General features: G+C 43.4%; 1 protein-coding gene across 3 annotated transcripts in view; it reads left to right on the top strand.

The window, feature by feature from the left end:
• The window catches only part of MOB2 (MOB kinase activator 2), a 109,100-nt gene that overhangs the window by 77,493 nt on the left and 5,380 nt on the right, over positions 1-26,227 (top strand). For 2 of the 3 annotated variants that reach the window (XM_030240496.2, XM_018907834.3), the window contains exons 2-3: positions 21,301-21,461; positions 22,673-22,766. In XM_030240496.2, the coding sequence (XP_030096356.1) occupies positions 21,301-21,461; positions 22,673-22,766 (255 nt within the window). Of the gene's footprint in view, positions 1-1,827; positions 2,009-21,300; positions 21,462-22,672; positions 22,767-26,227 lie in introns of those variants that run through there. The other variant, XM_009102183.3, reaches the window with a different exon arrangement.

Raw genomic sequence — 26,227 nt, forward strand, 5'->3', positions numbered from 1 at the left:
TCCCTAACCTGCATGAGATCACTGAACCTCCATCTCTGAAGAGCCACTGTTTTGGAGAGTCACGGAGAGGCTAACTTTCCTAATACAACTGTAGTACCACAGAGCTGTATTTATTTTGGTTTTACCCCTGGATTTTTCTTTAATTTACTTTGGATAGACAGACTTTTATTAAAACTTAAGCTGCTTTATATCACAGGCTTGTTGGTTTTAAGGTAGTTCTTTAAAAAACTAAATTCTCTCTGCACATTTCACTGGTGGACAAAGCAAGGGCAGCTGCCCTTTTGGCAGGTGCCCATCCTCCATTTGCCAGGACTCTTGCTTCGTAATGTTACTGACACAAGTTGCTCTTACTTGGGGAAAAGGTTGACAGAGCATCAGATTTTTCACAGGTTGGATGATCTCCTGAATGAAGCACCAGGATTCAGTGTGGAAAGCTGAGCTGTGTTCAGCTGCAGCCTTCCTGTGTGCTATCAGTGAAGTCATTAAAACTTCATCTTAAGTGGATTGTACAGTGGGAATCAAAATACCTCCTGCTTCACAGGGGTGAGGAGGCCTAACTTGGATATGGAACTAAAAGTGCATAGCTGACAAACACCCCTGCCTGGGTAGATGCTTTGGGACTGAGCAGCAGCACATTCTTCCTTCAGGTTGCATCACGGGGCTGCGGTTTCTGGGGTTTGTGCAAACAGCAGCCACGTTCTGGCCTGCTTTGACCAGGTGATGCCAGGTTGGTGGCAGCAGCAATGTCACAGTTTGTGCTAAGCTGAATTCAACAAGCCTGTTTACCTTCTGTTTACAGGGGAAGATGCCTGTTCAGTAGGCAAACTGGAACACTTGGCTATACCCTGAATGGGGAATTGCCCCTTCCAATTGCAGCCAGTCTTGCAGGTGCACATCAAATGGCAAACCCACTGTTTTCTCTGAGGTGTCCTGGGCCAGGCTTCAGTGTGTCAGAATAAGCAATATCCTCACGACTTGCTGTTCTAGGTCACATTATGCTACGCCTGTCACATTTTTTGTTGTGATCTGGCTCATAATGCTACATCTGCAACCAGTGGGCACAACTGCCTGTCCAAAAGGGGTGTGGACTGGTGTTCACACGGCATGGCAAAGGGGTTGGACATGCAGTGCCTTTCCTCGGTCTGTTAGGAAAACACATGGTCAAGTGGTTTATCCAGGCAAAAGTGAAGGTGGGTCACAATGGACCTTGTGTTTGGGGACACTGCTTAATCACTCATCCTCTGCAGACCATCACCCAAGTGCTTTACTCTTAACTCCGGTCACAATGGCAAGACATCTCTTGCTGTTTCTAGCATTCCTCTTCAGCCTTTCTCTGTTGGGTTGCCATGCACTATGTAAGACTGTAGCTCCGGTAGCCCATGCCCTAGCGTGTCACACAGTGCTGAGAGCAGTGCAGACCCTTGCTCACAAAAGGCATCATTATTCCCGTTTCCCACCGGGAGTCCAGCCTGGCCCCATTGCGGACGGGGCCCGTAGTGCAGGCAGCAAAGCGGATCGTTTGCCCCGTGTCCTGCTCCGTCAGGCACCGTCCTACTTCGCCTCGCTGATCCACGGGCTGCCAGAAAAAGGGGCGGAGGATCGCACTGTCGGTGCTGGTCCCGCTGCTGGGCAGCCGCGCTCTCCCGTGCCGGCACTGCCCGGGGTTGTGTAACGCGGCCGGGCCGCGCTGCCCGTGCGGCCGCAGCGCCGAGGGGCGCGGGGGTGGCGCCGGGCCCTGCTCGGGCCAGTTCGGGGCCGGGCGGGGCGGGCGGAGGAGCCGCGGCACCGCCCGCCCCCAGCGCCATTGGCGGGGCCGGGCCGGCGGGGGCGGGCGGCCGGGACAGCGGCGAGGAGCCCGGGCCGAGCGAGCCGCGATCGCCGCTCCGCACCGCCGTACCATGGTGGGGGATCACTGCAGCCTCCCCGGTGAACGGCCCGTGCTCGCCCAGAGTCCCAAGCCCGGATTAAGCTGCAAGATGGTCCTGCAGGCGGTGGGCAAAGTGCTGCGGTAAGGACGGGTCCGGCGGTGGCCGTGGCGCCGGCAGGACAGGGCAGGGCGGCTGCCCACGGGGCATCCCGGCAGAGGAGGGAGCTGGAGTGAAAACTCCGGCCGGGCGACGGGCGCTCCTGAGCCCCGCTCCTCTCTGGAGGAAGGAGGGAAGGAGCCTTTGGCTCCTTCTGGATCTTGAGTTGCGATCCGGGGAGGCTGGAAGTTGGAACAGCAGTAAGCCCTTGGAGAGGAATATTTGCTCACCCTTAATACGGCAGTCGGGTTTTGTTTGCGCTTTCATGAGAACTGAGTTTCCAGGACGTAATCAGACAGTGAAGGTCCTGGCTTGCCTGAATAAGGAGTCTGACCAAGATGCTGCATATGCTTTGGCAAGTCTTCTACAGAAATGTTGTAAGATGAGGGGGAAAAATTGCTCATGTAGCTCAGAAGGGCTTGTGTGAACACTGAGACGTGGATGACTACTGAGACCAAAACCAGACTCTTTGGCAAAGGACATGCAGTAATTTGATTCGAAGGAGTTCTGACCCGTTCTGGCTGGTAGGGAAAAACGTCACCACAAATATTAGGATTAGGAGCCTCGTTCTTCAACAACTGCAGCTTTTTTAGTTTGGTTGTATTCAGATATTTTTCTGGAATCTGTGGAGAGCAGCAGTGCTGCTCCAAAAAAGAGCCTTGTTCCTCCAGCATAACTTTATTTGGCAAGCTTTCGTTCGTCCCCGTTTCCTACTGTCTGTTGCCAATTGTTAAATGTTTGTCAACAGAAACATTATCCCTCTCTTCCTCTGTTGACTCATGTCTCTCCCCAAGCGAGTTTAAGGGAGCCATTTATTAAAGCAGAATGTTCTGATCACAAAGCGGCTGAGCTGTGGCTGGGACTTCAGCTAGAGGAGTTCGCTGAGCTTAAAGCAGCAGCCTTGGTGGGAACAGCTGCTTAGATTTTCTCTTAAAGAAGTCCCATAGTGCAGTTGGGGTTTTTTTCCCTGTTAAAAATACTTTCCCTTAGAAAACGTTAAAGAATCGATGTTTGTCTTTCAGCTTTTTAATAAGTTTAACGTCCCTTCTTTGCATTTTTGGGGGGCAGCGTGTCTATAATTCAATACGGTGTTACACAGCTGGTCAAATCATAAAATCCTTTGGCCAGCGACTTGCTATTCATGACGTGAACCTTTTGAAGTTTTTGGTAGCTGTTCTATTGGCAGCACTCCCAGATGTAAATAGATGGGTGCCTCTGTAAGGAAGAATTGCCAAACCTTTTGTTAAGCATCTATGGATGTTTATTTTAAACTATAGGTAAGTTCCTGTGACTTAGAAGTGAAACATATATTTTTCATTTGTTCAGTGCAGGCTTTTTAAAAAAATGGAACGTTAACCTCGGCCTTTCTCCTCCTACTGGTGTACGTGCAGAAATTGTGCATAGTTTTGCTTTTCTTCTGAGATTGATTTTCGATGTGTACTATAAAACTGTTGTGAAAGCAGTTTTATTAAGCAGAAAATATTGTTGTCACACATTTTGATATGTTTTGGATTCTTGAATTAATAGCATAACTTTATTTTGTTGAGCTGTTGAGCTAGATGGGAGTGATTACTGTTTTGTAGTTAAATGTTCTTTTAATTATGTCTTTTTTTCTGGGTTATCTCCTTTTGCTCGTGGTTAGAGAGAAATAGGAAATCACAAAAACTTTTTTTAGATGCCATACTGGTTCTCTTATTTCTTCTCTTGAATCTGCTTCAGATGCCTTATCTCACCTTACATGTTTTACGTTATCTTGCTTTGTTCTGTAAAAGATAAACTCATCCTGTTCTGTAAAGAGCTCGGGCACTGGTGAGGAGCCAGGTAAATACTACATCCAATCAAAGTTCCCTTGCTGCAGAAATGGGGTATTAGTGCTTCAGAAAGTGTGAGCCCAGTCAGTGATGGTGGAAGAAGGAGTCATGTGGGACCTCATTTAGGCCAAAAATGGTGGCTTGTTGGTGACATCTGGGGTGGAATTTTTCTGAGCAGAGGCACCCACAGCTGAGCTTTGTCCACCTTATTGTTGGTAGAAAAGAACAGGGACCTTAAATGTTCTGTGTCTGAATGCAGAGGTGCGGTGCCTGCAATGACAGAGTGACCACCTCACGTGGTAATACTTAAGTTGTAGTCATAAGAAGTTAAATGAGATGTATCCCAAGTTACTGTAATATCTTGCCATCTCTTTCAGAGGAAACGTATCAAATACCACTTCTAAGCTTGGCCACCTGGAACTGCTGATGGAGTTTTTTGCAGTCTATACAATGCTAAACTCTGTATGATACAGAGTAATTTTACTTCTGTTGATCAGGCCATTGCCAGTGGCTTGGTGATGAGGTCAAAGGATATCTTGCTTGTGCACAGCCTGGTGTTATGAGCAGCCCCCGCTGCATTTTAGGCCCTTTTCTCTGCCCTAACAGGGAACTGTCATGATCACAATTTCCTCCCAGTCTTCCACAGCCTGCCAAGGAATTGCAGAAATTCAAAAGGACAAGGGATAAGATGCCTGTGTTCACTCTAAACTGCCTCCACTCCTGTCTCCTGCTTGTGAATTACAAAGCTCAGGTGTTCTTGTGCAGCAGTTAATCAGTTTGATTTCCTGCATAGCAGATTTGTTGTGTTATTTACGCCGAGTGTGAGTAGTTACTCTCATTAGTAGGTCCAGCTCCTCCTGCCTGCTGGGTGCTGTGTGTGCCACACGTTAGCAGTAACAGCTGCCAGAGGAGAAATCAATACACCCAGGAAACGAGGAGGGAGGTGTGAGGAAGCAGCAAGACTTCATGAGAAAAGCAGTCCTGAGAACCTGAGAAGAGTCTAAAAGAGCGTGGGGGAAAGACAGCTGAACCAGAAAAGGGGAAAAAATGTAACAAAAGCAACAGATGTGTTCTCAGTCTTTCTAATTAATGTTTTATGAAAGCCACGGTTAGGTTTATTGCTCTTTTAAATTATTAGTGATTCAGCTATGAAGAACTCTGGAGATGCTTGTATCTTTCATCATATTGGTTAGTAAACTGTGTTTAACACTTCAGGGATGGGACCAAGGCTGCGCACTTGTGATGATTAAAAAAATTGAGACACCAGTAGAAAAGTGTCATCTCCCCTTTAAATTAGTCACAGCATAGCTGAGAAGTCCCTTAACATGGTGTTTAATTAGGGCTGTTTAATTTCATTTCACTTCATATGGTTTTTAAAATATGTTAATGTAATTTTTTCCCGTTTTCTGTAACAAATTGTGCTATTATTTAGCCCATAATTAGAGAGGAAGAAGAACCTAAAATGGGTGCAGTTTTTCTGTTTTTTGTTATTTTGATTTCTTTGAGTTAGTGGTTCTTGAGAGACGTGGAAGAAGAAAGGGCAAAGAGTATTATGTCAAAACTTGGAATACTATTCTATTTTTTAGCATTATTTCATTAATTGTCCAAGTTTCTTGTGGCACCGTGGATTCCTGTCAGCTTCCTTGCAGAGGTCTGTGTTTTACTGGCCTCAAGCTGCACAAGTAGAAGGAAGACTCAGGTTCCTGGGATCTCTCCTATTTTTGGTCCCAGTGGGTAACAGAGCCAGCCATAAGCATTTTTCAGAGCCACATACTGCTGAGTTCAGGACAAAATGTTCACTGCCTGTGCCAGTGCCTGAGTCCTGGTGCAGATGCTCAGTGTGCTTGCAGTGCTGTGACACTGGGTCCTGTGCTGGCAAGTTTCAGAGGCTGTTCCTGGTGCAGCTTCCTAGTCTGTGTGTTTCCTTTTAAGTCTCCAGTGGAACGGAGTCCCTCTGGGATAGTTGACTTTTAATCAGGGGTACAGTGGTAGGAAAGAGGAATGATGCAGGCTACAGAGTTGTGATGTCACTGTGTAACGTCTTTTGATAAATTACAGTATGGTTTATATGTACACACTGTCCTGGATGAGTGTGGAAATAGATAAGTTAAACCTCCCCCTTCTCATCAGAGCCTCCCTTTTACAGCATTGTACAGGCATTGATTTAGATACCAACTAAAAATAAAACAACCAACCCCACTCTTTTTTGGGTAAGCGCTTTTCAAGTGTGTAGTTACTTGTCTTCAGTGATAGGGTGATAATGATTGTTTCATTTGGATAAATTAGCAAGTTTGAGTTGGCATTCTGGATGCTGCTATGTATTTTTATAGCCAGCACTCAAAATTTTTTGAAAAATTAAATTCCTTCTCTATTTCCCAAATCATAGCAAGATGAAGAAGAAACCATTTGACATTGTATTCTGGTTTTTAGGTGATCATGATTTAGGTCTTGTGTTCATGAACCAGGACATAGATGGTAGGAGCAGAGAAGCTTCTCCTCTGCTGCCTGGACTCCCATGGCTGAAGACAGCTGTTGTCTGTGACGCTTGTGTGTATCACCGGGACTAAAGCAAATATTTTAAAAATCAATCCTGTTTTATTCTAATTTTTAGTAATTTAGTCTGGTTCACAGTATTAGAAAGTAATTAGAAGAGCCTTGTTTAACACTAGCTAATCTGATTAATGCAAAAGCCTGGGACGGACAGAAGACAAGGGAGGGAGGACAGTATGCAGGGAAAGGGGCTTATAGGCAAAATGCTCTTCAGAACCATGTTGGCTATTTTTATCCTGTTCTTTTTCTTTCTCCCTCCCACAATTTTCCATTGTACCAAAATAGTTCAAAATGTTTGGTTCAGGGCAACTGACATCACTAGTTGTCATGCTGTGTCCTGCTGAATATTTCTGTAACAGGAGCTGATTCCTCATACAATGATGGCCTTTTGGGACTCTCAGCTGCTCAGAAAGGACTGGTGACACTATGGGCAGTAACATCTTGTGCTTTGGCAAGGGGTGACCAGGCAGGAGGGACTCTGGTGGCTCTTTTGTGTGAATGGGAGCATGGATGTGCTTGTGGAGATCGCTCTTCGACACAAGTGTCCTGTCCTTGGGACAGAGCTGGTGACAGGAGGCAGGCCTGGGTGGCATTGCCAGCCTGATGGGCTCCTCTGGCTGGGATGTGCCTCCTGGAGAGTGTTCCCAGCACACACAGGTAGCAAAGTCTCTTCTGGCTGTAGACACAAAACCTGTAGTGTTCTGCTTGATGTTCATCCCCCCAGCAAGCTGTTGGATACCTCTGGCAAAGCCATGCCATGACTGGGGCTCTTGCTGGAGCTCAGGACTTGGAGCTGTGCTCTGCAAAGATGCTGTGTCTCACAGGTGGGTCCAGCATGCCAGGCACTCCTGGTTCTTTGGGATAATCCTCTGGGAAGCCTTTCTGAACATCGCTGAACCATGTGCAGTGTACTACCTTAATGAAGAACTTGGTGTCTTTCTTCAGAGGTGTTTACAGCATGGAGTTGTATTTGGGTTATGTGTTCCACATCCTGTGGAGCCATAGCCAGAGGGAGAGCACTGCTGAAATTCTCTTGTTGAAACAACCCTCTAAGGTGTCTCGAGCTCTTACAGAAAGGGCTCCTGGCCAAGGTTTAATAGCATTTTCCTCTTGTTCGGAGGTAAAAGTATGCTTGCTCCTTTTTTTACTGAAGATGCCTCCTGGACACTTTACAAAGAGTATATATGACTGTATCCTCAGTCTTGGGAAATTATTCACCCTTCTTTTATCTTGTTTTCTTTGTATGCATATAGGATTTCTTCCAGATTTTAGCTGCTTGTTTCAGTCTGGAAGATATTTCATTTATATATGAGCAAAGCATGAGTGTGCAACATTCATCCTCCTGGGAGTTGACTACAGTTCCTGGTTTGTCTCTTTTTTCCTATGTTGCAATAGCCCATGTTTCTGGTGCTGCTCTTTATATCAAAGTTATCTATTTCACGCAATTTCTGTCTGCTGTTCTCTGGGATCTCTAATGTCTGTGCACTCCAAGACCTTTACCAAGTTTTTAGGAGGAATAAAAAGTCCTCTGTCAAAGAGCTTTTCTTTTGCCATTCTTGATATTTTTTTGAAGAGGTGTGGTGTTAGGAATGTGATCTCCTATCAGTTGTCCTGTCTCTAAGATGGAGGCAAAGATTTGGCTAAGGAAAAATCTGTCTGTTCCTCTGTTGTACATCTTTCTGTGACTATGCCAAAATTGAGTTTGTTAAAGCATTATTTTGTGGAGGGGAATTTTTAAATTCTTTTCTTAATCCCTGGTGCTGTGGAGTTCAACAGAATTTTAACTAAAACTTCAGCAAATTGCTGTCAGAGAAGAGATGTTGCATTTCTTTAAAGAGCTGCCAGCACCTAGTCTCTGGAAGGAGGATTGGATGTATGAATTAACCCTTTCTTCCAGCTTTCTGAAGAACAAACCTGCTTCTTTGAGTGAATGGAGCCCATTAGCACTGAAGCCAGGTTGCTGGAGTTTGTCAGAAAATTCTGCTCTGTTAATTTTTCAAGTTCTCTTCTGTCTGATGCAGAAATAAGTTTAGAGGTGCTTTTGCTCAGACAGCAGGAACACGTGGTAGCAGACGCTCCCCAGGGGAAAGGAACGCTGTGAATGTCTGTATGATTCCTTTTATTTTTAAAAAAAGAAAAATCAGCAGTGAGTGCAGCTGTCCTCAGAAGGGCAGGTAGTGGCACAATATTAATATTCATATCTTACTATCTGGAAAAAGTAGTCCTGGCACACCATCCAAAGTACATGGAGTTACTGAAGAAGGAAGGTTTGGGTCTCTTCATTGTCGGTTTATGTGACTTCACACAGAGCTGGGATGGCATGAGGTGCACCTTGCTGGCTCCACTCACACCCAGCCAGCCAGATCTGCTCTTCAGTCCAGTTTGTCCACACATCCCAAGCTCAGAGCACCAAAGCCTTACAGGGAAGGTGCTGATTGTCAGCAGGATGCATTTAGCACGACAGGGAAAAGGAAAATTCTGATAAAGAGGCTTTGCTCATTCCTTCTTTTGCAGAGTCCCCGGTTTTGATGTGATTGATAAATTTCTTTAGAATTGTGCAGGGTAAAGATAAAGCTTAGGTCTTGAGGCCACGTTATGTGTGGGACAGAGGGGAAGCTGAAACTGAAATAGTTACTTTTCTGTTGCTTTGCAGCATAGAAAGGTTTTTCATGCCTAGGTATATCATTCAAATCACTACATTTTTAAATCCACACATAACCATCCCTTGCTTTGAGGAGTGACTCTGAGTTGCAAAAGCTGGGGCAGAAGCATGGCTTCTCATGGGATTTTGAGGAATGTCTCAGGTGTTGGTCTCACTTCTATCAACTGATCAGTTGCAAATCTCACATGAATGATTGAAGATCCTTTTTGTCATTTGCTCATGTAGCCAAGGGAATGAAACAACTTTAGTACACAGCTGTGCATCTAATTTTAGTATTTGTTTTTGAAAACTACTAGTTTTCCTTAACCAATTTCTTGGTTGTGCTTTCAGCATTTAATTAAAAGACTGAATTTGTATTTTAACAGGTTCTTGGAGATAGCACTACATGTTTGGGTATATCTGTGGGTTTTTTCCTGGTTGCTAGTGAATCAGTATGTCTGTAAAGGTGTTTCTACTTGCTTTTCAGTTTCCTGTATTTGGAAAAGTGATAAATTAGTTTGGGAATCACTGCTGTCCCACTAGCTAATTAACAGGGATCTAACTGTACCAGTAATTAAATTATTACCCACCATAGTATTTTTTTCAATCAGTCATTCAAATGTTTTTTACTTTGGCCTGTGAATCCATAGTTTGTGTTTTAAGTAGATCTTTTCCTTCCTCTGTTGTACAGAAAAACAACAATGTGATGTTTTCTAAGAAATTCTGAAACAGCTGTGTGCTGTTGTTGACAAAACTGAACAGAGCATTGCATCATTCTGTCAAAAATCTTTAAAAATTAACTGCATGGTTTCACTTGTGAAAGTTTGTACATATCATTTATTGATAATGCTTTGATTCCTTTTCCCACTGACTTTCTGACCCTGTGAGGAGACACAGGGTCAGAATGTATGCCTTCTATGGACTTCAGTTTTTAAGTTTAACAAGATAGTTCACACTAAAGCTGAAAGTCCCTGCTTCTGCCCTCAGGATCTGGTCTAAAACTTGGCAGGAGAGATGGGACTTAACTGAACTGACTTGGGTTTAAATTAAAGCCAAAATATTAACAAAAGGGTGATTTTTTTTTTTTAAATCTCTGCCATTGAGAAGTGACCTTGACCCATAATATTTTCTAGTGAATAAATTTCCTTCCTTATTAAAATGCTGTGGTTAATTTAAAGTGTAAGAGATGAGTTTGTGGAGCTTGATACAGAGGATGAAAATTTTAGGTGGGGCTGGTTTTGTACATGGATATTTCTTTGCCCAGCCTGCTCAATACCTAATGACTGATAGGTGATTGGATTCCCCCCAGCTATGTCTTAATGCAGCAAGATGCACATGTGTGTGCTAGCACACATGCTTTAACAGTGAGGCAACAGGTGCAGGCATGCAAAATTGCCTATGAATAGTGAAAACAAGTTGGGCTTTTTTTCCCTCATCTGTGTATCTGAGTTTTTACTGTGTAGTGAAGCTCCTGCAAAGAAAGCTGAGATGATTGAAGTAGCTGTGTTGGTACCTGTGTTTCCGTGTGCACTCTCAGTTGTGGTGTGCCCTAGCACATTTCTGTCTCATTAAACCACATTTATTTAGATGGAAAGCAGACAAAGTTTATGTGAAGGTTTCAGCTGTTGAAGTCCTGCCCACTGTGTGATATAGGTGTTGTTTTCCAAGGTGGAACTGTAGCAGGAAGGCAGGTGCTGGACTTATTTTCAGTCTCTTCTCTGCAGAAATAACTAACTTGTCTTCTGATGCAGGACACCTTTTGTGCCTAAATAGTTGTAATTTCACATTGCAAGTATGAGACACTATGTGCACCCATCTTCCAGTGAGTGGAAGGGTGTAATGTGTGTGGGTAAGCTTGACCTCCATATCTAAAATGGGTTTGCAGTTGCAGGTTTTCTTTAGGTTACATTGGTGCATGAAACTAGTCTGTATTGTCAGATAATTTTTATTGTCATCATACAAGCAGGGCTTCTAAGGCAAGATGGCAGTGAGGAAACAAAACCATTTTTTACAAAGACAAACTTGTCTGCACCCTGGTACTCTCTGAACAGAACGAGCTGTCTGCATTTGTATATCTTGGGCTATACAGCAAGAAGTCTGATTGCTGAAGCCAGGTTGCCATGGTGAAATAATTTCCAGCAATTAAAGCACAGTTCCATCCTGAAAAGCAACTCTGTGCAAGCCATGTTGTGAAATCCCGCACTTACAAGGCCATGAGGTTTCCAAATCAAATTTGCTTGGTTTAGAAATAAAAAGGTAGCTTTGCAGTGTTCCAGCTCTACAGACTTCATCAGGATTGGGACATAACAGTGCCTTCAGTGATTTATGTGCTCTGGTGGTGAACTCCCTCCCCACAAAGGTGCACCACAGGGTACTGGATGTGCTCATCTAGAGATAACGGGGCTGTATCAGAGGAGCCAGGAGGAGCAGTTGCTGCCAAAACCTGAATTTAATAATGACGTAAAAGTCAAAATAACTCTGTGTTCCAATAGGAGATTAGAGGATAATAAATCACTGATTAAATTAATAGACATATCAGAGAAGACACAGGGAATAGATTTGTTAATTGAGAATTTTTTGTGGCTTTGCTACAGTACATTTTTCTTTGAATTTGGAGAGTTAAAAAACTTTAAAAGAGAGATAGAACTTTTTTTTTTTTCCGTTACATTGTTTTTTCTTTTTCTCTGCAGGTAGTATTTCTGGCCTCCAGAGTTTCAAATTGTCAAATTGAAAAAAATACTGCTCTGAATATAATAACAAACCTGACAGATCTATATTTGTCTTCCTCAAGAGTGAAAAAGGTGTTAAAAGCCGCTCCAAAACTTGATTTCTGATCTTGGTGCAGATCACTTGTTCCCAAGGCTCTGTGGGTGACCTTTCCACTGGAGAACATGTAACCAGGCTCTGCCGTTGTCTGCTTTCAGTTGAGAGCAAATTTTCTCCTTTCTCTTTGTGTTTTAATTAGAGAAACATTAAGGTATGTTGTAGATCTCTGCCTTGGACTGCAGTATTTTTTCTTTTAGAGAAGAAACTATTTATCTCTGCTGGTTTCCAAAGGTCCTTGGAGAACTAGCTGAGATGTAAACATTCACATGTGCAGATAATTGTGCTGAAATGAATCCTGGCCCTGCTGTGTGGCTGCAGTATGGGAGTATATTCACCAGCTGAGGCTACTGAGGAAGCATTTGTGTTGCTTGAATACTAATGGATTTTTCCTCTAAGAGAGGTAAGGATACAGGAGCATCCTTATCTTGGTATTGTGTATGGGCCTGATGGGTTTGGAGTGTTTGCCTGGGGACTGAAATGAGCTGTGTGTTAACAAGACAAAGCCCAGATCAGAACTCCAGCCTGCCTTTTCAGCTGATGAATGGCTGGGCAGAGATGTCCTAAAGATACAGCATGGGGTGGCCTCTCCTGTCCCCACACCAGGATCTGCTCTGAGTGCCATTCCAGGGGAGGAGGAATTGCAAGCACAGAGAATGTACTATGAGATGCCTTCTCAGGCAGGGATTTGGGGTTTGCTCTCTTTCTGCTCAGTTTTGGCTTCCTTTCAGACAGTTTTCCAACTTAAAAGGGAAACTTTACAAAGAACAAAAACAAAAGCCACCCCTCCATGTCATTCCCCGGCTCAGGACTTGGGCACCTCTGACTCAGTGCTCTGCTGTGTGGTTTGTTCTAAGCATTGAGTAAATTAATTGTTACAACACTTAGTCTATGACCTACTGAATCTCTGTTACCACAGACCTTATTTGGCTCCATGTAGAGATGTTGAAAGTAGGAAAAATTAGTCCTTTTTATTTCCTATTCTACAAATTACCAGAAATCTGGATTGTGGTAATTTGCTTAAGAAAAGAATCTTGCTGAGCCTTCGTGCTGGCACCTCCTGATTGAAATGTGTGAGGGCTTTTTGCCACCGAGGTAAAAGAGAACATTTCAAAATGAAGAACAACTGCATATTGCTTGGATAATTTTGTTTCTTCAAATGAATTGTTTCATTTAAATTACATGACTGGCTCCTAGAAAAAAATAACCTGGTTGTTTCCCGTTGGACATGGCTTCCCTGGTGTCCCAGTTGTGTTGTCTGGAGGGGAACCTGGAGAGGGCAAGGACTATGCAGTCAGGAAGCTGGAAACCTCTGTTCAGTCTGGGGGAGGAGTTCTGGCAGGTAGGCCCAGGGAAGAAAGGGAACTCCAGTGCAGCATGTTCCACCACAAGAATGCACTCTGCACATTTTTGTAGCATTAGCTGAGCTGTGGCGTGCCTGGCCCTGCCTCTGCAGCCATTCTTCCCAGAGCTGCATTGGCGACAAGATGGGGGACCCTGGGAGTCTCAGGAGGGGCGTTAATGCCTCTGAGACTGCCCTGTGTGCAAACACCCAGCTTGTGCTGTGAGGTGATGTGCCAGGGAGGTAAGAAGAATCACAGCTGTCTGGGATGGAAAAGACCCTTGAGGTCGTTGAGTCTGCCATTAAACCATGTCCACACATCATAAATAGATCCAGGGATGGTGACTCCACCAGTTCCCTGGGCAGCCTGCTCCAGTGCCTGATAACTCTTTGGGGAATACACAGTCTATACCTTGAGGCCATTTCCTTTTATCCTGTCCATTGTTACCTGGGAAAAGAGACCTTTTCTTGCTGCAACCTCCTTTCAGGTAGTTGCAGAGAGTGGTAAGGTAGCCTGAGGCTTCTTTTCTCTTGGCCACACAACCCCAGCTCAGTCAGCTGTTCCCTGGAAGACTTGTGCTCCAGCCCCTTCACCAGTAGGTGGGTGGGCAGTCCTACAAAAGGGCACAGAAAGGCCTGATGTACCAGACGTGGCATGCTGCAGGTGCCCCATGTTCTCCTCGCTTTTCCAGCAGCACCAGCTGGAGCTCAGCCTGGCCCTACAGAATGTTTTGGGATTTCTGTTGAGAAGCAACATTATGAAATAATGTTATGGCACTTGTCATCCTTAACATGCCTGCCATGCCTTGGCACCGACTGTTTACAGCAGAGCATCCGGAGGCCAAGCAAAGATTCCCTTTTAAGGCAAAGAGCCACTATGAGAATCCCAAAGAAAAAGTTTCCCTGGCATGTAGGGTACATTCTTCTTTCCTCCTCCTCTTAAATAAACTATTAGTAACTTTTAAAAACAGAACAAAAATGAAGAAGCAGGGCCAGAAATGCTGCCAAAGACGCTTTATGCTGCACAGCCCCCTTAGACCTGTGCAGCAACCGAGCCCTGGAGCTGACCCCGGGCAGGAAAGGGGAAGAATAAGCTGAGGTCAGAGGGGTCTGTCAAAGACCTGTGGCAGAAGGAGATTGGAATGGAGACTGCCTTAAAAAGCTTAGTCTCCTTCCCTTCTGCAGCCCTGGAGAAAAGCACTGGCCACAGCAGTCTGTGAACAATTGCACTGAATGCTGCACTGGGATTTGGGCTTGCTTTCCAACACCTTGCACAGCTTCCTTTCCCATGCTGGTGTTCTTTTCTTTCCCAATGCTGAACGTGAATGTGTACATCCAGGATTTGTGTTCTGGGTGTGCTGCCACATGGCATTTCCAGCTGAAGACTAAGCAGTGATCTGGGCTTAAACAGGACATGGGATTGCAGAAGAACCTCCAGAGGTGCTAATCTTGTACACTTTTAAAGAAAGAGGGCAAATACAAACATCATCTCTAGCAGTGTTCTCAAAGGAAGGGCAGCTCGACTGATGTTTGAAGGAAGCTGTTATTCCCCTTTTTGTGCGTGCTGTACAAGTAAACAAAGACACTGAATTAGCAAGAAGGGATTTAAGCTCCAAAGCCCTTCTAAGTTTCCAGTTCTTGCTCTTAACTGAGGAGAAAAGGCAATGGGCTGCTGGGTAAGAAACTGGACAGCCTTCAAGAGTTTGTTCCTGATCCATAAGAACTGGCGTAACCTGCTTCTCATTGTTCTCGTCACTTGGACTCGTAAATTTCAGCTCATAAAACTGTTTCCTTCCTGCTATGAATGGGTTCAGGACTCCCATGCTTACGCAGAATGTTTGTAACCAGAAATTAACTGATAATTTCTTTCCAGTAAAGGGCCACATAAAAAGCCTATAAAGGTAAAAAGTATGTCTGTGAGCAGCTGACCTGGTTTACCTTACAAATCTGTAGCCTTCTGTGCATGGCTGAAATCACTGTGTTTTTCCTTTCTGCAGAGGGAGTACATTACAGGGAGAGACCTTGCATATTGGAATTTTTTTGCCTTAATGTGTTTTACTCTCTCTTCTGTTCCTCTCACATCCCCTTTGACTCCCTAGCCAAAGAAGGTAGGAGGAGAGAAGCTAAAATCCAAACATCCAGTACACCTTTAATTCTGAATTCTAAGCCCTTATTCACTGGAAGAATAAAAACAATGTTCATAAAGTTTGGCCCTAAGGACACTGCTACAATGTTGCCTTACTGCCTCTCTAATTTCGTCTTTTAAGAAGCTAACCCCCACCCTTAGAGAGCCACAAAAGTAGGTTTTGGTCAGATTGCTTCACTGTATAACACTTTATATAGTAGTGCGTGTTTTGAAACACACCACTTCAAAAAGAAATAAAAAAATTACAGGATAAAAAATCAAAGGCCCAGATAGTTTGAGATATCAGCTAGTTCAGTGTGTAGAGGCATACTTGGAATATGGTGTTGTTGTTACAGACAGTAATCTCTGTAAAAACTTCTAGTTGGGAGTGCACCATTTAAACCCCAAACTTTTCCAGATTGTGAACTGTAAAAATCGTAAAGTGCAAGCCAAGTTACTAGAAAATAACCCCCAAACCATTGAGTGTCATTTTTAATATCATTTTCTAATATTTCTGTGGCCATCTTTGGTTTTGATGTTCCTTAAAACAGTTTTTTTCTTTTTGTGTCATTTTTTGTGTGCATTGCTGTGGACTGCGAGGCTGTGCTCTCACCAACGCTAATGGAATATGTCACAGCTGGATTGGCAACAGTAGAGACTTGATCTCTTCTGAATTTGTGGGGATTGCTAGGATTATAGCAGTTAACCTTGTGTAAGGCATAGGGTCAGTTGCTAAAAAAAGCCCACAAAATCCCACCTCATTAATCACAAAATATCTGTCTTTGGCCTGTAAGGTTCATGATCCGTGGTAACTTTCATCCTCACAGACTTCTTGAGATGGCTTGTGAGTTTTGAAGTTTGCAAACAGAGACACATTTGCCATGTGAGGCCTGTCAGACTTGTTCTGTAAATTTTCCAATGGAAATTGGAGTGTGTGAAATTTGGTTGGAATCTGAAACTGGTACATGGTCCAGAGGGAGTGGTGGGAGTTTTGCCTGCAGCTCTGGTCATCACCACTATAAGCTTTTAAAATAACTTCTTTAACTTTCTAAAGTTACTCTTACTTCCATTTAAATATGCTAGACTAAAATGAGAAAACCCACTGATAACATGTACTTACGAAAGGAAAAGTAAACAGCCATTCGTCCCAAGAACAGTTAGTTTGGTGTGGAGGATGGAGAAGGGGGATCAAAGTATCATCAGTTGTCCTTGAAGAGATTTCAGTTTCAGATGCCCATGTCAGAAGCTGCAGAGCTTGCTGGGGACAGCAAGAAATTATTTTAGCTGTGCTGGTTTCTTTTGGAAAAAAAAAAAAAAAGGAATCCTGAACTGGTAGAGATCATCTAAAATAGCATGGTCAGTTTAGGGAAGTTTGGCATTTAATAATCATTATTCTTCCCTCTGTGATCAATGTCGGAATAAATCACGTGCATGACCAAAACCATGATGCCTGCTACAATTCCAAAGTGTTGTGAACTGCATCAGGTTATGAAGCACATCCACATTGGGATGTGGAGACACTGAGTCTCTGGTCCTTCTTCAGCTAAATCAGATTGCTTTGTGTGTGCTTCTTTCTAAACAAACCACGTTGGTTTACACTGAAGCACATCTTTAGCATTTGTGCCATGAATCAGCTTTGAACCTTACAGCCAGAGTCTGCTCTGAAGTGGGAATAACACTTCCTCAAAATGGTATTAAAACTAAACCTTGATGGTGCTTTGAAGATGCTCTAAAGTGCAGGGGTTTTTTGAACAAAGAAATTACTGAGCATCTGATCAAGAAGGAGATAACAGAGGAAGATTAGAGGAGGATCATTATTGACTGACATGGGATAAGAAAGCAAGCTGGGAAATTGGCAATTTTCTTCGATCTTAACAAAGCAGTTCGACTAGGGAAAAAAATCATCACTGGGGGTGTCACTTGGTGGAGTATCTTCTACCCCTCTTTCTCCAGTGAAATCCAGGCAAACGTGCAACTGATGTGTGTTCTAGCTGGACACAAGGCTGAGTATGGCAGCCCTGCTAGGAGCATTAGTGTTGTACAGTCTTGGCCTGGCGCCAGTTTGCTGAACCTTCTTCTAAGACTTCAGGCAAGCCACCTCTCTTCTGCCATTTCCCGTCACTTTTCCCTCTCTGAAATTTATTTTTGGGTGTGACTTGGCCTGTGGCATCACGTTCAATTGAGTGCCTAAAACCAGAGGCAGTCCAAGCCTGGGACTTGTCTGAGGAATTAGTTTGCACTCTGGTTTGCCTGTCAGTAAAAACTGTAGAGTGCTGTCTCTTTGGATTCCCTTTTCTTAATTAGTATTTAAGTACTGATAGACAGGACTTGTCTAAGCTGTGGTCAGACCACCAAACTGCTGCATAACAGCTACTTCTGCAACTGCTTGGGTGATACAGTTGATGTGGCACTGACATGTTAAGACAAATTTAGCAGAATTCTCTTATTTTTGAAGAAAGACTCATGTAAACTTGAATCAGGACTTGAGGTGCCTGTAGCTGTGTTTTGAAAATTCTGCTCTTTTTGTGGTCTTAGATGACACTTAGTTATGTTTTCCAGTAAACAGTCATTTGCAGGTGATGAATTTTGGTGTTTCCTAAATAGAACAGTAATACTACTGCTCTTGACATTTTTTTTTTGTATTTGTGTACTTTAAACATAAAATGAAAAATTAAGGAAGGCATCCTGAATGATAAGAGCTCACAAAAAGGCTGTTATGGATGTTTCACTTTGTGCCTTTGGAGTTGAGTCCAGCTGGTTTTTTTTAACAGGTTTTTGAAACAGCAATGAGCTTGGATGTAAGCCTGAGCAGAGGGAAGGAAGTTCAGGAATAAACTTTGCACTATTTGGTAATCCTGGTGATTGTGTACGAGGTTTGGTTTATGTGGAATATAGATGTATTCGTGGTGGATTCTTAATCATATGCAATTGTGTTTCTAAAACCGGAGTTTTTCATACTGCTGTATGCTCCAGCTTTGTAAGTTTAAAAACAAAATGCTTTCTATGGGCTGGTATTGATAGCTCCCAAACTAAAGATACAGTTGTACAGCCTAGACTGAGCATGACTCAATTAATTTGAGAAGTCACTAGAACCTAAGTTCTGCCTTATTGGAGAGGGATACATGGCCCAGTTCAAAATGGCATTTTTAAGGCTGGATTTTTTTTGTTGTTGTTAGTTTGTACTTACAGTACTGGGGCCATGTAGTGTCCCAGCTGCACTGCAAGCAGGTCACGGAGATGTGCTCGTGTAAACAATTGCTGTAGTCTTGCTGTGGTCTCAGGAGCTGCAAAAGGTTAACAAGATGTTTGTGCTGCAAAGGGCAATTTGACATTCAGGTTTCAGTGGTCTGAATAAATCCTTTGATAGTGGTGATTCTGGGTATTTTGCAGGTTCTGTGGTGACACCCAAGAGGTTTTTTATAAATCAAGCCAAAGCTTTGGATAGGGGCAGAGCATGGGATTCTTCAGGAAGCTTTTGTTTGAAGTACTTGAGTTCCAGCACAAGGCAGTTGAGGAAAGACTTACACAATCTATTTAAAAGACTCCAAGAGGCTGCCTGTGCTGATCTAACTGAGAATTGACATTTGTGTGAAAATGAGAGGCTTTGGATTCTGCAAAAGGACAGTGTGGTGTTGTTTGCAGTAGCAAACTTGTGAAATATATTTAGTGTTGAATTTTTGTTTATTCTCTTGAAATGGGGAAGAGATGCTGCAGTGAGAATGAGGTACACCCCACCCATTCCCATGTGATGGAAGGCTTGCCTCAGTCTCGTGTGTCTTGCTTCCTTCTGTGGTTTCCCTCCACAGCCTGACTGTGACAGACAGTCTTTGACCTCTTTGTCTCTCCCTTCCCTCCTCCTCCTCCTCACAGAAGACTGCTCTTAGCTGATGTGGCACAGCCCTAACATGGGGCCCTTGGTTTAATTATTGTGAACTACAGCAAAGACAGAAACTCTATCTGAACTACTTCTCACTGATAACTCTTTTCCCCGAGTGTGGATAATGCGCTTTGTCAAACCAGTCTCAAAAGCTGAAGTATTTTCTGCATGACTGTTACTAGAACTATAATTTAACTTAAAAAAAAAAATCAACTTATCCTTGAATGCTAGAATCCTGGCCCCCTCCCTCCCCAGCCAAACTAAATCCAGAAACCACTAAATGTAGCAAATGCAAGGGTTTGAAGACAGAAATAGTCTGACAACCAGGAGCTGTTATCTAACTGAGTAACCCCTCTGTATTAAGAGCCTTGCACCAAGGAACAACTGATTCTTGTGTCCTAAAACATCCCCTTGTGGACCAGCTATGAGAATTAGTACTTTAATTTACTTTCATTCTGTATTTGTATTCTTTAAAAAGATGTTCTATGTTGGATTATTTAAAAAGATATCACAGGCATCCCTTCTTAAACCATGAAGCCCACCTTTCTCATTAACATTGGAATGAAGGTGTGACCATCTGTTCCCTGCCAGACACCTGCAGTGCTTTCTGCACATCTCTGTAAATGCATCATGAGGCTGTAAGGGTATTTCGTGCTGCTGTCACCAAGTTTTCCTTGATTTTCCTTCATGGTGGCCTTTCTGACATCCCTCTAGTTTTAGTTTTCAGTTTAGAGAGACGTGTCACAAGGCTCAGGTTTAAGACAGTGAGCACTGGCAGTGCTGGTGACCCAAGTTAAAGAGCTGCTTTCCTGCGGAAGGCACATCTTGGTCTCTGCCTGCTCCAGAGGTGATTTTGTGGGTGATGAATCTTTCTGAAGATGGGTTTGATAAAGAGCCCATCAAAAGAGAAAACTGAATGATCATATTTCATTTAAGAAGAGCACTGAGACTTCAAACACCATTCCAGGAAAGATGTGTATCACATCCTCACAGCAAAAATTAAGCCTGCGTGTATCTCAGGAACAGAGAAGATTATTTAAGTGTATTAAGAGCCAAAATGTGAGGTCTGTTTCCTTTGGATGACATCTCAGTGAGTTTTGACAGCAAACTTAATGCAGTCATCTGCAAAGGTGGGCTTGTCTTGACTTTACAGATCCTTAAAAATTACTTCAATGAAGACAGCCTGACGTTAAAAAAAACCTGGCATTTCTTCCTTGTTTTTACATTATAATGGACAGCAAGTGTTGTCCTGTGATTGTGCTTCACCATTAAATAGCTCTTCCATCTCTGCTTAGGTGGATTTTTTAACTGTAGGAACACATGGATGTTTGACCACATAGACTAAAAGACCAAAGTGCTTGATCCACTGTCCTTGCTACTGAATCGCTGGTCCAGAGTTGGGTTGAGAGTCTATTTAAAAAACAAGTGAGAGGAACACTCTAGTGATTACAGTAAAACTTTACAGATGGGAGATAAAAAGTGACAATATGCCATGGAGATAAATGTCTTTTATGGCATGTGGTTTCTGTGCTTTTATAAATCTAAATGGAAGGTTATTTCATAAATGCATTAGATTTCCAAGGGTTTTCAGAAAAACATGAACTCAGCTCTTTCTGTCCCAGGTAACCCTAGAATTGAGAAAACAGGTATTTTTGTGGTTATCACTGCTTTTAGCTGGAGTCACAGATGTTCACTTAAGAAGGCTTTTGATAGGGCTGGAGAGCAAGGAATGCTGTAGGCTTTGAACGAGCAGCACCAGCTTTTCCAGCTGTCTTCTTGCAGCAGCCAGATTTGCTCTTTCTCAGACTCCTGTTCCGCAGGTGAGCAGGAACTGTGGGATGCAGCAGGTTGTTGGTCCTCACATGGGCTCCTTCAAGCACAGAGCTTGTCACCACTGTTCACAGGCCTGAGGAAAGAACAGTGCTCTCCCAGGAGTTTGCAATCTCATCTGGCCAAAGGCGGGGGAGATGGAGCAGCAAAATGAAGCTGCTGGGGAAGGGAGTGCAGGAGAAGTAGTGTAGAGTCAAATACAGGAGTTGCTTTCAGGTTTCTGTAGCTGTTCAACAGCAGAACTAACCCCACTTCTCTCTTTTTTAATCTTTTGCAGGAAGTCCAAGGGAAAGCCAAATGGTAAGAAGCCAGCACCAGAAGAGAAGAAACTTTACCTAGAGCCAGAATACACAAAATCCAGAATTACCGACTTCGAATTTAAGGAATTAGTGATGTTACCACGGGAAATAGACCTCAACGAGTGGCTCGCCAGCAACAGTGAGTATTATGTTCATACAACTCTGAGCTTGCCGTCCATCCTCAAGAGGCCATTCATTCACTCTTTTTGCTGTTTTCAGTGCTTAGAGAAACACTCAGTGACTATTTATGCTTACTGTGTAATGCATGTCATTATACCTTGAGTGGTAATTAAGCTGTCTCACACACAGCCCAGCTGTGCTCAGCAGCATGAAAGCCTTGATGCATTTCCTCCTTCCAGCCCCCTCCCTGTGGCACTGAGGGCACTGCAGTTTTGGATGCTCTTTGCAGAACCATCAAGATCCCCGTTGACTGCTTGCTAAACTGGCTGGTTCTGCATGTTTCTGACTCCAGCTACTGATCTTCCAGAAGCATTGTAAAAATGGAGTTTCTAAAGACTTGTATGTAAAGCAATTTATGCCTAAAGCCAGAAGTTGTGAAGTCTTTTGGTCAGATTTTTTTCCTCCTTACTCCTTCCAAGTTTTGGTGGAATTACTGTGGATTTCAACAGTAGACAGGCTGAAATTCAGAGATGTGACCAGTTACTGTGACTGAATGCTGTACCTGTGCATTTCAGCCCTAGTTTACTGTACTTTCCTGGGCTACTCCTGCCTGTCCTCACCTGCATCTCTGGCCCACTCTTGTTTACGTTTTCAACAGTGAGTGGTAGTAGCAAGAAACTACTTTAAACTGCACACTAGGAAAGTTTATAGAGACTCATTAAGAAAAAGTGAGGTGCCCCGTGAGAAGTATTAAGAGTTTTAATTATCTCAGGAGATTTTTAAAAAGTAGAAGTGTACTAAATTTCATGCTGGTTGTTTTTACAAGGAGATGTGTTTTGAAAACTAATAGTGCTGTTTTCTAGCCACTGTAGATTTTAGGTCTGACTTCAAAAGAATGTAGCAAATTGTTTGCCTTCAGCTTATAGCAGAGTATTCTGCTGTAAAGGTGAGGCTGATGACAGAGACACTTTCCAGTCTTGCTGCTTTGTGAGTAATGAGAGCTAATGCATCACAGTGCTTTCATCTTAAATCAAAACAAGAGCTTTCATTCTGTGTACCTCTTTGTTTTGCAGTTCATCATTAGGCTCATTTAGCTAAATCATGTTTAAATTTGTATGCAAGCTCAAGACTGAGGTTGTTTCACTTGCTGAATTTAAATAATTGTCTGGAGGATAACCAGTGTTTGAAAGTATTTTACTTCTGAATTTCTTTCCTTCTTTTATTTTTCAGCAACAACTTTCTTTCATCACATCAACTTACAGTATAGTACAATCTCAGAATTCTGTACAGGAGAGTCATGTCAGACCATGGCAGTGTGCAATACGTAAGTCAATATTTTCATTGATTACATGTGCAAGGTTTCCATGTCTTCAGGGTCTCCTGGGGAGGATATTGGTATTGGATGGCACCGGACAAGTGTTTTACAGCAGGTCTCTACTTGTTGAGAATGTGTCAGCTGTGCATCCTCTTCTCTCCCTTCAGCAGGGAAGTGTGGTGGAAATCTGTTTTTGTGGAGGACTAGAAGGATGAGAATCTCTGAGTGCTCTAAGCTGGCTTTATAAGGTCAGGTCAGAGAGGCAAATGACCATGTGTGTGCTTGGCTGAGAGGGAAAGGAGGGTGTTAAGGAAACTTCCTTGTCTGACCATCCAGGGCCACTATGGCAGTCAATCGTGAGCTGGGACCAAGGCCCCTTCACAGCTACACACCCCACACTCACTCAGACCAGCTTTTCTTACTGGCTTGACCTGGGTTTTCCATAGAAGAGTCTCAGGTATCCAGATCCTTAAAATTAATTTGGTACAGTAACTAAATAACCTCATAACAGCTCAATCCAGTGCCTCCAGGGAGGGGCCCCAAACAAAGGGAATTCTGGGCTTTTATAGTCTCACAGTTGAAAAAGCCTGAGTGAGACTTGGGGTTGTCAGCTCCTGCCGTGTCTCTGAGTGTCACCTGGCTGGGTCACAGGTCCCCATGTCCTTTGTTGTGCCCCTGCCACGCAGAGCTCAGCCCTGAGCCTGCAGTGCAGCTGTACCTGCACGGAGTGTGCTCCTGAGCAAGGGCAGGGCAGGACTGTCCGTACTGGTTGCAGTGCTGGGTTCCAGCAAAGGCAGAGCAGGAGAGGTGAGTTGTGAAAAACTCAGAGGGTGCTTCTGAGAGCCAGAATGCTGACACAGCTCCAGGCTGCTGGTGGATAACCTCTAGCCTGATGTGAGCCACAGGCTCTCTGCCTGAGCCCCTGGGCACAGAGGACACAAAGTGGCAGCTTTGCCAGAGTAAGGAAATCTTTTTAGTTTGGCATTTTTCCACCTCTAGAACATAGAAGACCTTAACATTGACTAGCAGTTAGTTCTGGAAGAAAGCTTTCTAGTGTTACTGGACAGTGTGAATATAAGAAAAGTTACAGTAAACTTCTGCTCCTGATGAGCACAGTCCAACATGGTGGATGGAATATGAGATCCAGTCAAGTATGAATACGCCTGTTGTGTTTTGGGGTTTTTTTCCCCTCCGACATGTGTTGATAGTCCTTTTCTTCCCTCCTCTTGCATTTCCTGGGATTAATTTACTTGAGATGGATTTTAAAAGAGACGACTGGGCAGTAATGTCATAGTACATCAAATGACATCCCAGGGAATGTATGCAACAGAGCCTCTATATTGTATCTCTGACAGTCATTACATAATTCTTAGAAGGAAATCCTTGCTTAATGCACTGGTCTATCTTGTAGACTTGAAATTAATATCAGGGGCTTTCTTTGAGAGCACTTAGAAGCATGCAAAGTGTATGGAGGGTGTTTTTGCATGTAGAAGGTGGAATGATAACTGTCAGAGAGTTAAAGGCCATGCTAGAGACTTTGAAACCAAGCTGGAAGAGAAGGTAATAAATCTCTGCTGGACCCAGATTTTATCAAAAGGAGACAGCATGTCTCTAAATAAGTGAAGTGGTGAGCAGTAAGATGAGTATTTTGTTGATTCTTGTTCCCAGGCATGCTCATGTTTAAATTCCTGATGTAGCACTGGCAGTCCCAAGCACAGAGTTCAACTGTTTATTCACTTGGCTGGTGGGAAATAGTGGCTAAAAGGAGGTGGTGATTGGGAACCTGCATTAGTGTTGCTCCATTCTGCTCTAGCGAGCCTTTAACAAGAGTTCTCTGTAAGCACCTTGTGCTGCAGAATAAAGAGAGGAAGTGCCTGTAGGCAACTGCAGCTGTAGCCTGTATTTTTAGTGGGAGGGACTGATAGCAGAATGTTCCTATCCTTTGTTTTGGAAAACTGAAAAATGGTGCTGTTTGGGAATAACAGGAAGCATGTCTACACTTGGGTGAAGCACTTGAAATGGCTTGTGTGTAGCTAAATCATAACAACCTCAGTACCTTCCTGTACCGAGGCAGGTGGCTGATTCACATCTGCAAACTGGAGGCTGCTTGCTTCTAGCAAGTGTGTGGGTCTGTGAAAAAGCCACCAAGGTGAGATCAGCTGCCTACACACCTCAGCACAGTCCAGCTTTGTGGGCCCCTTTCAGAATTGTGTTCTCCAAATCCCGGTCTTTTTGTTCTGCCTTTCCTAGCTCTGGTAAGCTGAGGATGTGCTTGTGTTGGAGAAGCACCAGTTGCTGTGGCTTATTGTGCCTTGGATCTGTCTCCAGTGTTTAAAGAGAGACACCTGAACACTGGTGTCAGTTGCTGATTAACCTGATGGACTCTGCAGGCTTAGCCTTCTGTGGCCGTGATCTGTTTGTTCATCTGGCTATATAAGATTGCCATAGAATTACAGTACCTTGGAATTAAGGTGCAGTTTGCCATTTTTCCCCATGTTGATTTCTTGGGTAGTTCCATGTGAAAGTCTGCTTTCTCTTCCACTTTTATATTTTCCTTGCTGAGTTCTTTATGATACGTTTTGGATCACACCATCCTGGTCATGCCTAAGAAAGGCTTTTTTTATTTATGGTTGAGATGTTCAAGTAACTACTGAGAATTGGTTGCTTGTCAAGTTACTTGACATTCAAATTGCACGGCAAGTACCCAGTCCTAAATTTAAAGTATCTGCTGGCACAATAAGCACTGGTTGAAGTTAAATATTTGAGGTAAGGTTTTAACATCTGAGAGAAGCTGCAGCCAAGTGACAAACTGCAGACAGATGCAGCTTTCAGCCCTCTGTCAAATACATGAGATAGCACAGCCATCTGCACACAGCAAGGAGAATTTCTGCTTACGGTCACTAGGAGACATCTGACCAAAACTTAGTCTCAGTGTAGAACAGATGGAAGCATTTGCTGGTGAGGTGGGATAATGCCAAGAGAAATACCATAGTGGCCAGTTATCCTTAAACTTTAATGAGGGTGAATGAATACAACTTCAGGAATTACTTAATTTTGCTCATTAATGTGTTTATCACTTGCTGTAAAGCAGGTACTATATTTTAGCACAGTATTTACTATTAAAATTTAGTATGCTTTATCACTTATTATTACACAAACCAGCTTTAAAGCACCCTGAGCTATAAGTTGGTTTTCTAGCTGACATTTGGGTAAAACTCCTCAAAGTGCTGCAGTGAGTGTAATAAATAAGAGCCTATGTAAGTGCTGTACATAAAAGGATAAGTCTACAAAACTCCTGAGGCAGAAATGAAAGATAGATGCAAGCTTTCTGGAAGCCCACCTTTCAAAATGTTTTTGTCCAGTGAAATCTGTTAAATGGTAATGCTTATCACTCTTTTTTTCCTAATCTTAGTCTCCTTTCTCATGTTTATCTTGCCCTTAGTGTCTCTGCATAGGGAGGGGATTTCCTC

Source organism: Serinus canaria, chromosome 5 (genome assembly GCF_022539315.1).
Source record: "Serinus canaria isolate serCan28SL12 chromosome 5, serCan2020, whole genome shotgun sequence".
Lineage (NCBI taxonomy): Eukaryota > Metazoa > Chordata > Aves > Passeriformes > Fringillidae > Serinus > Serinus canaria.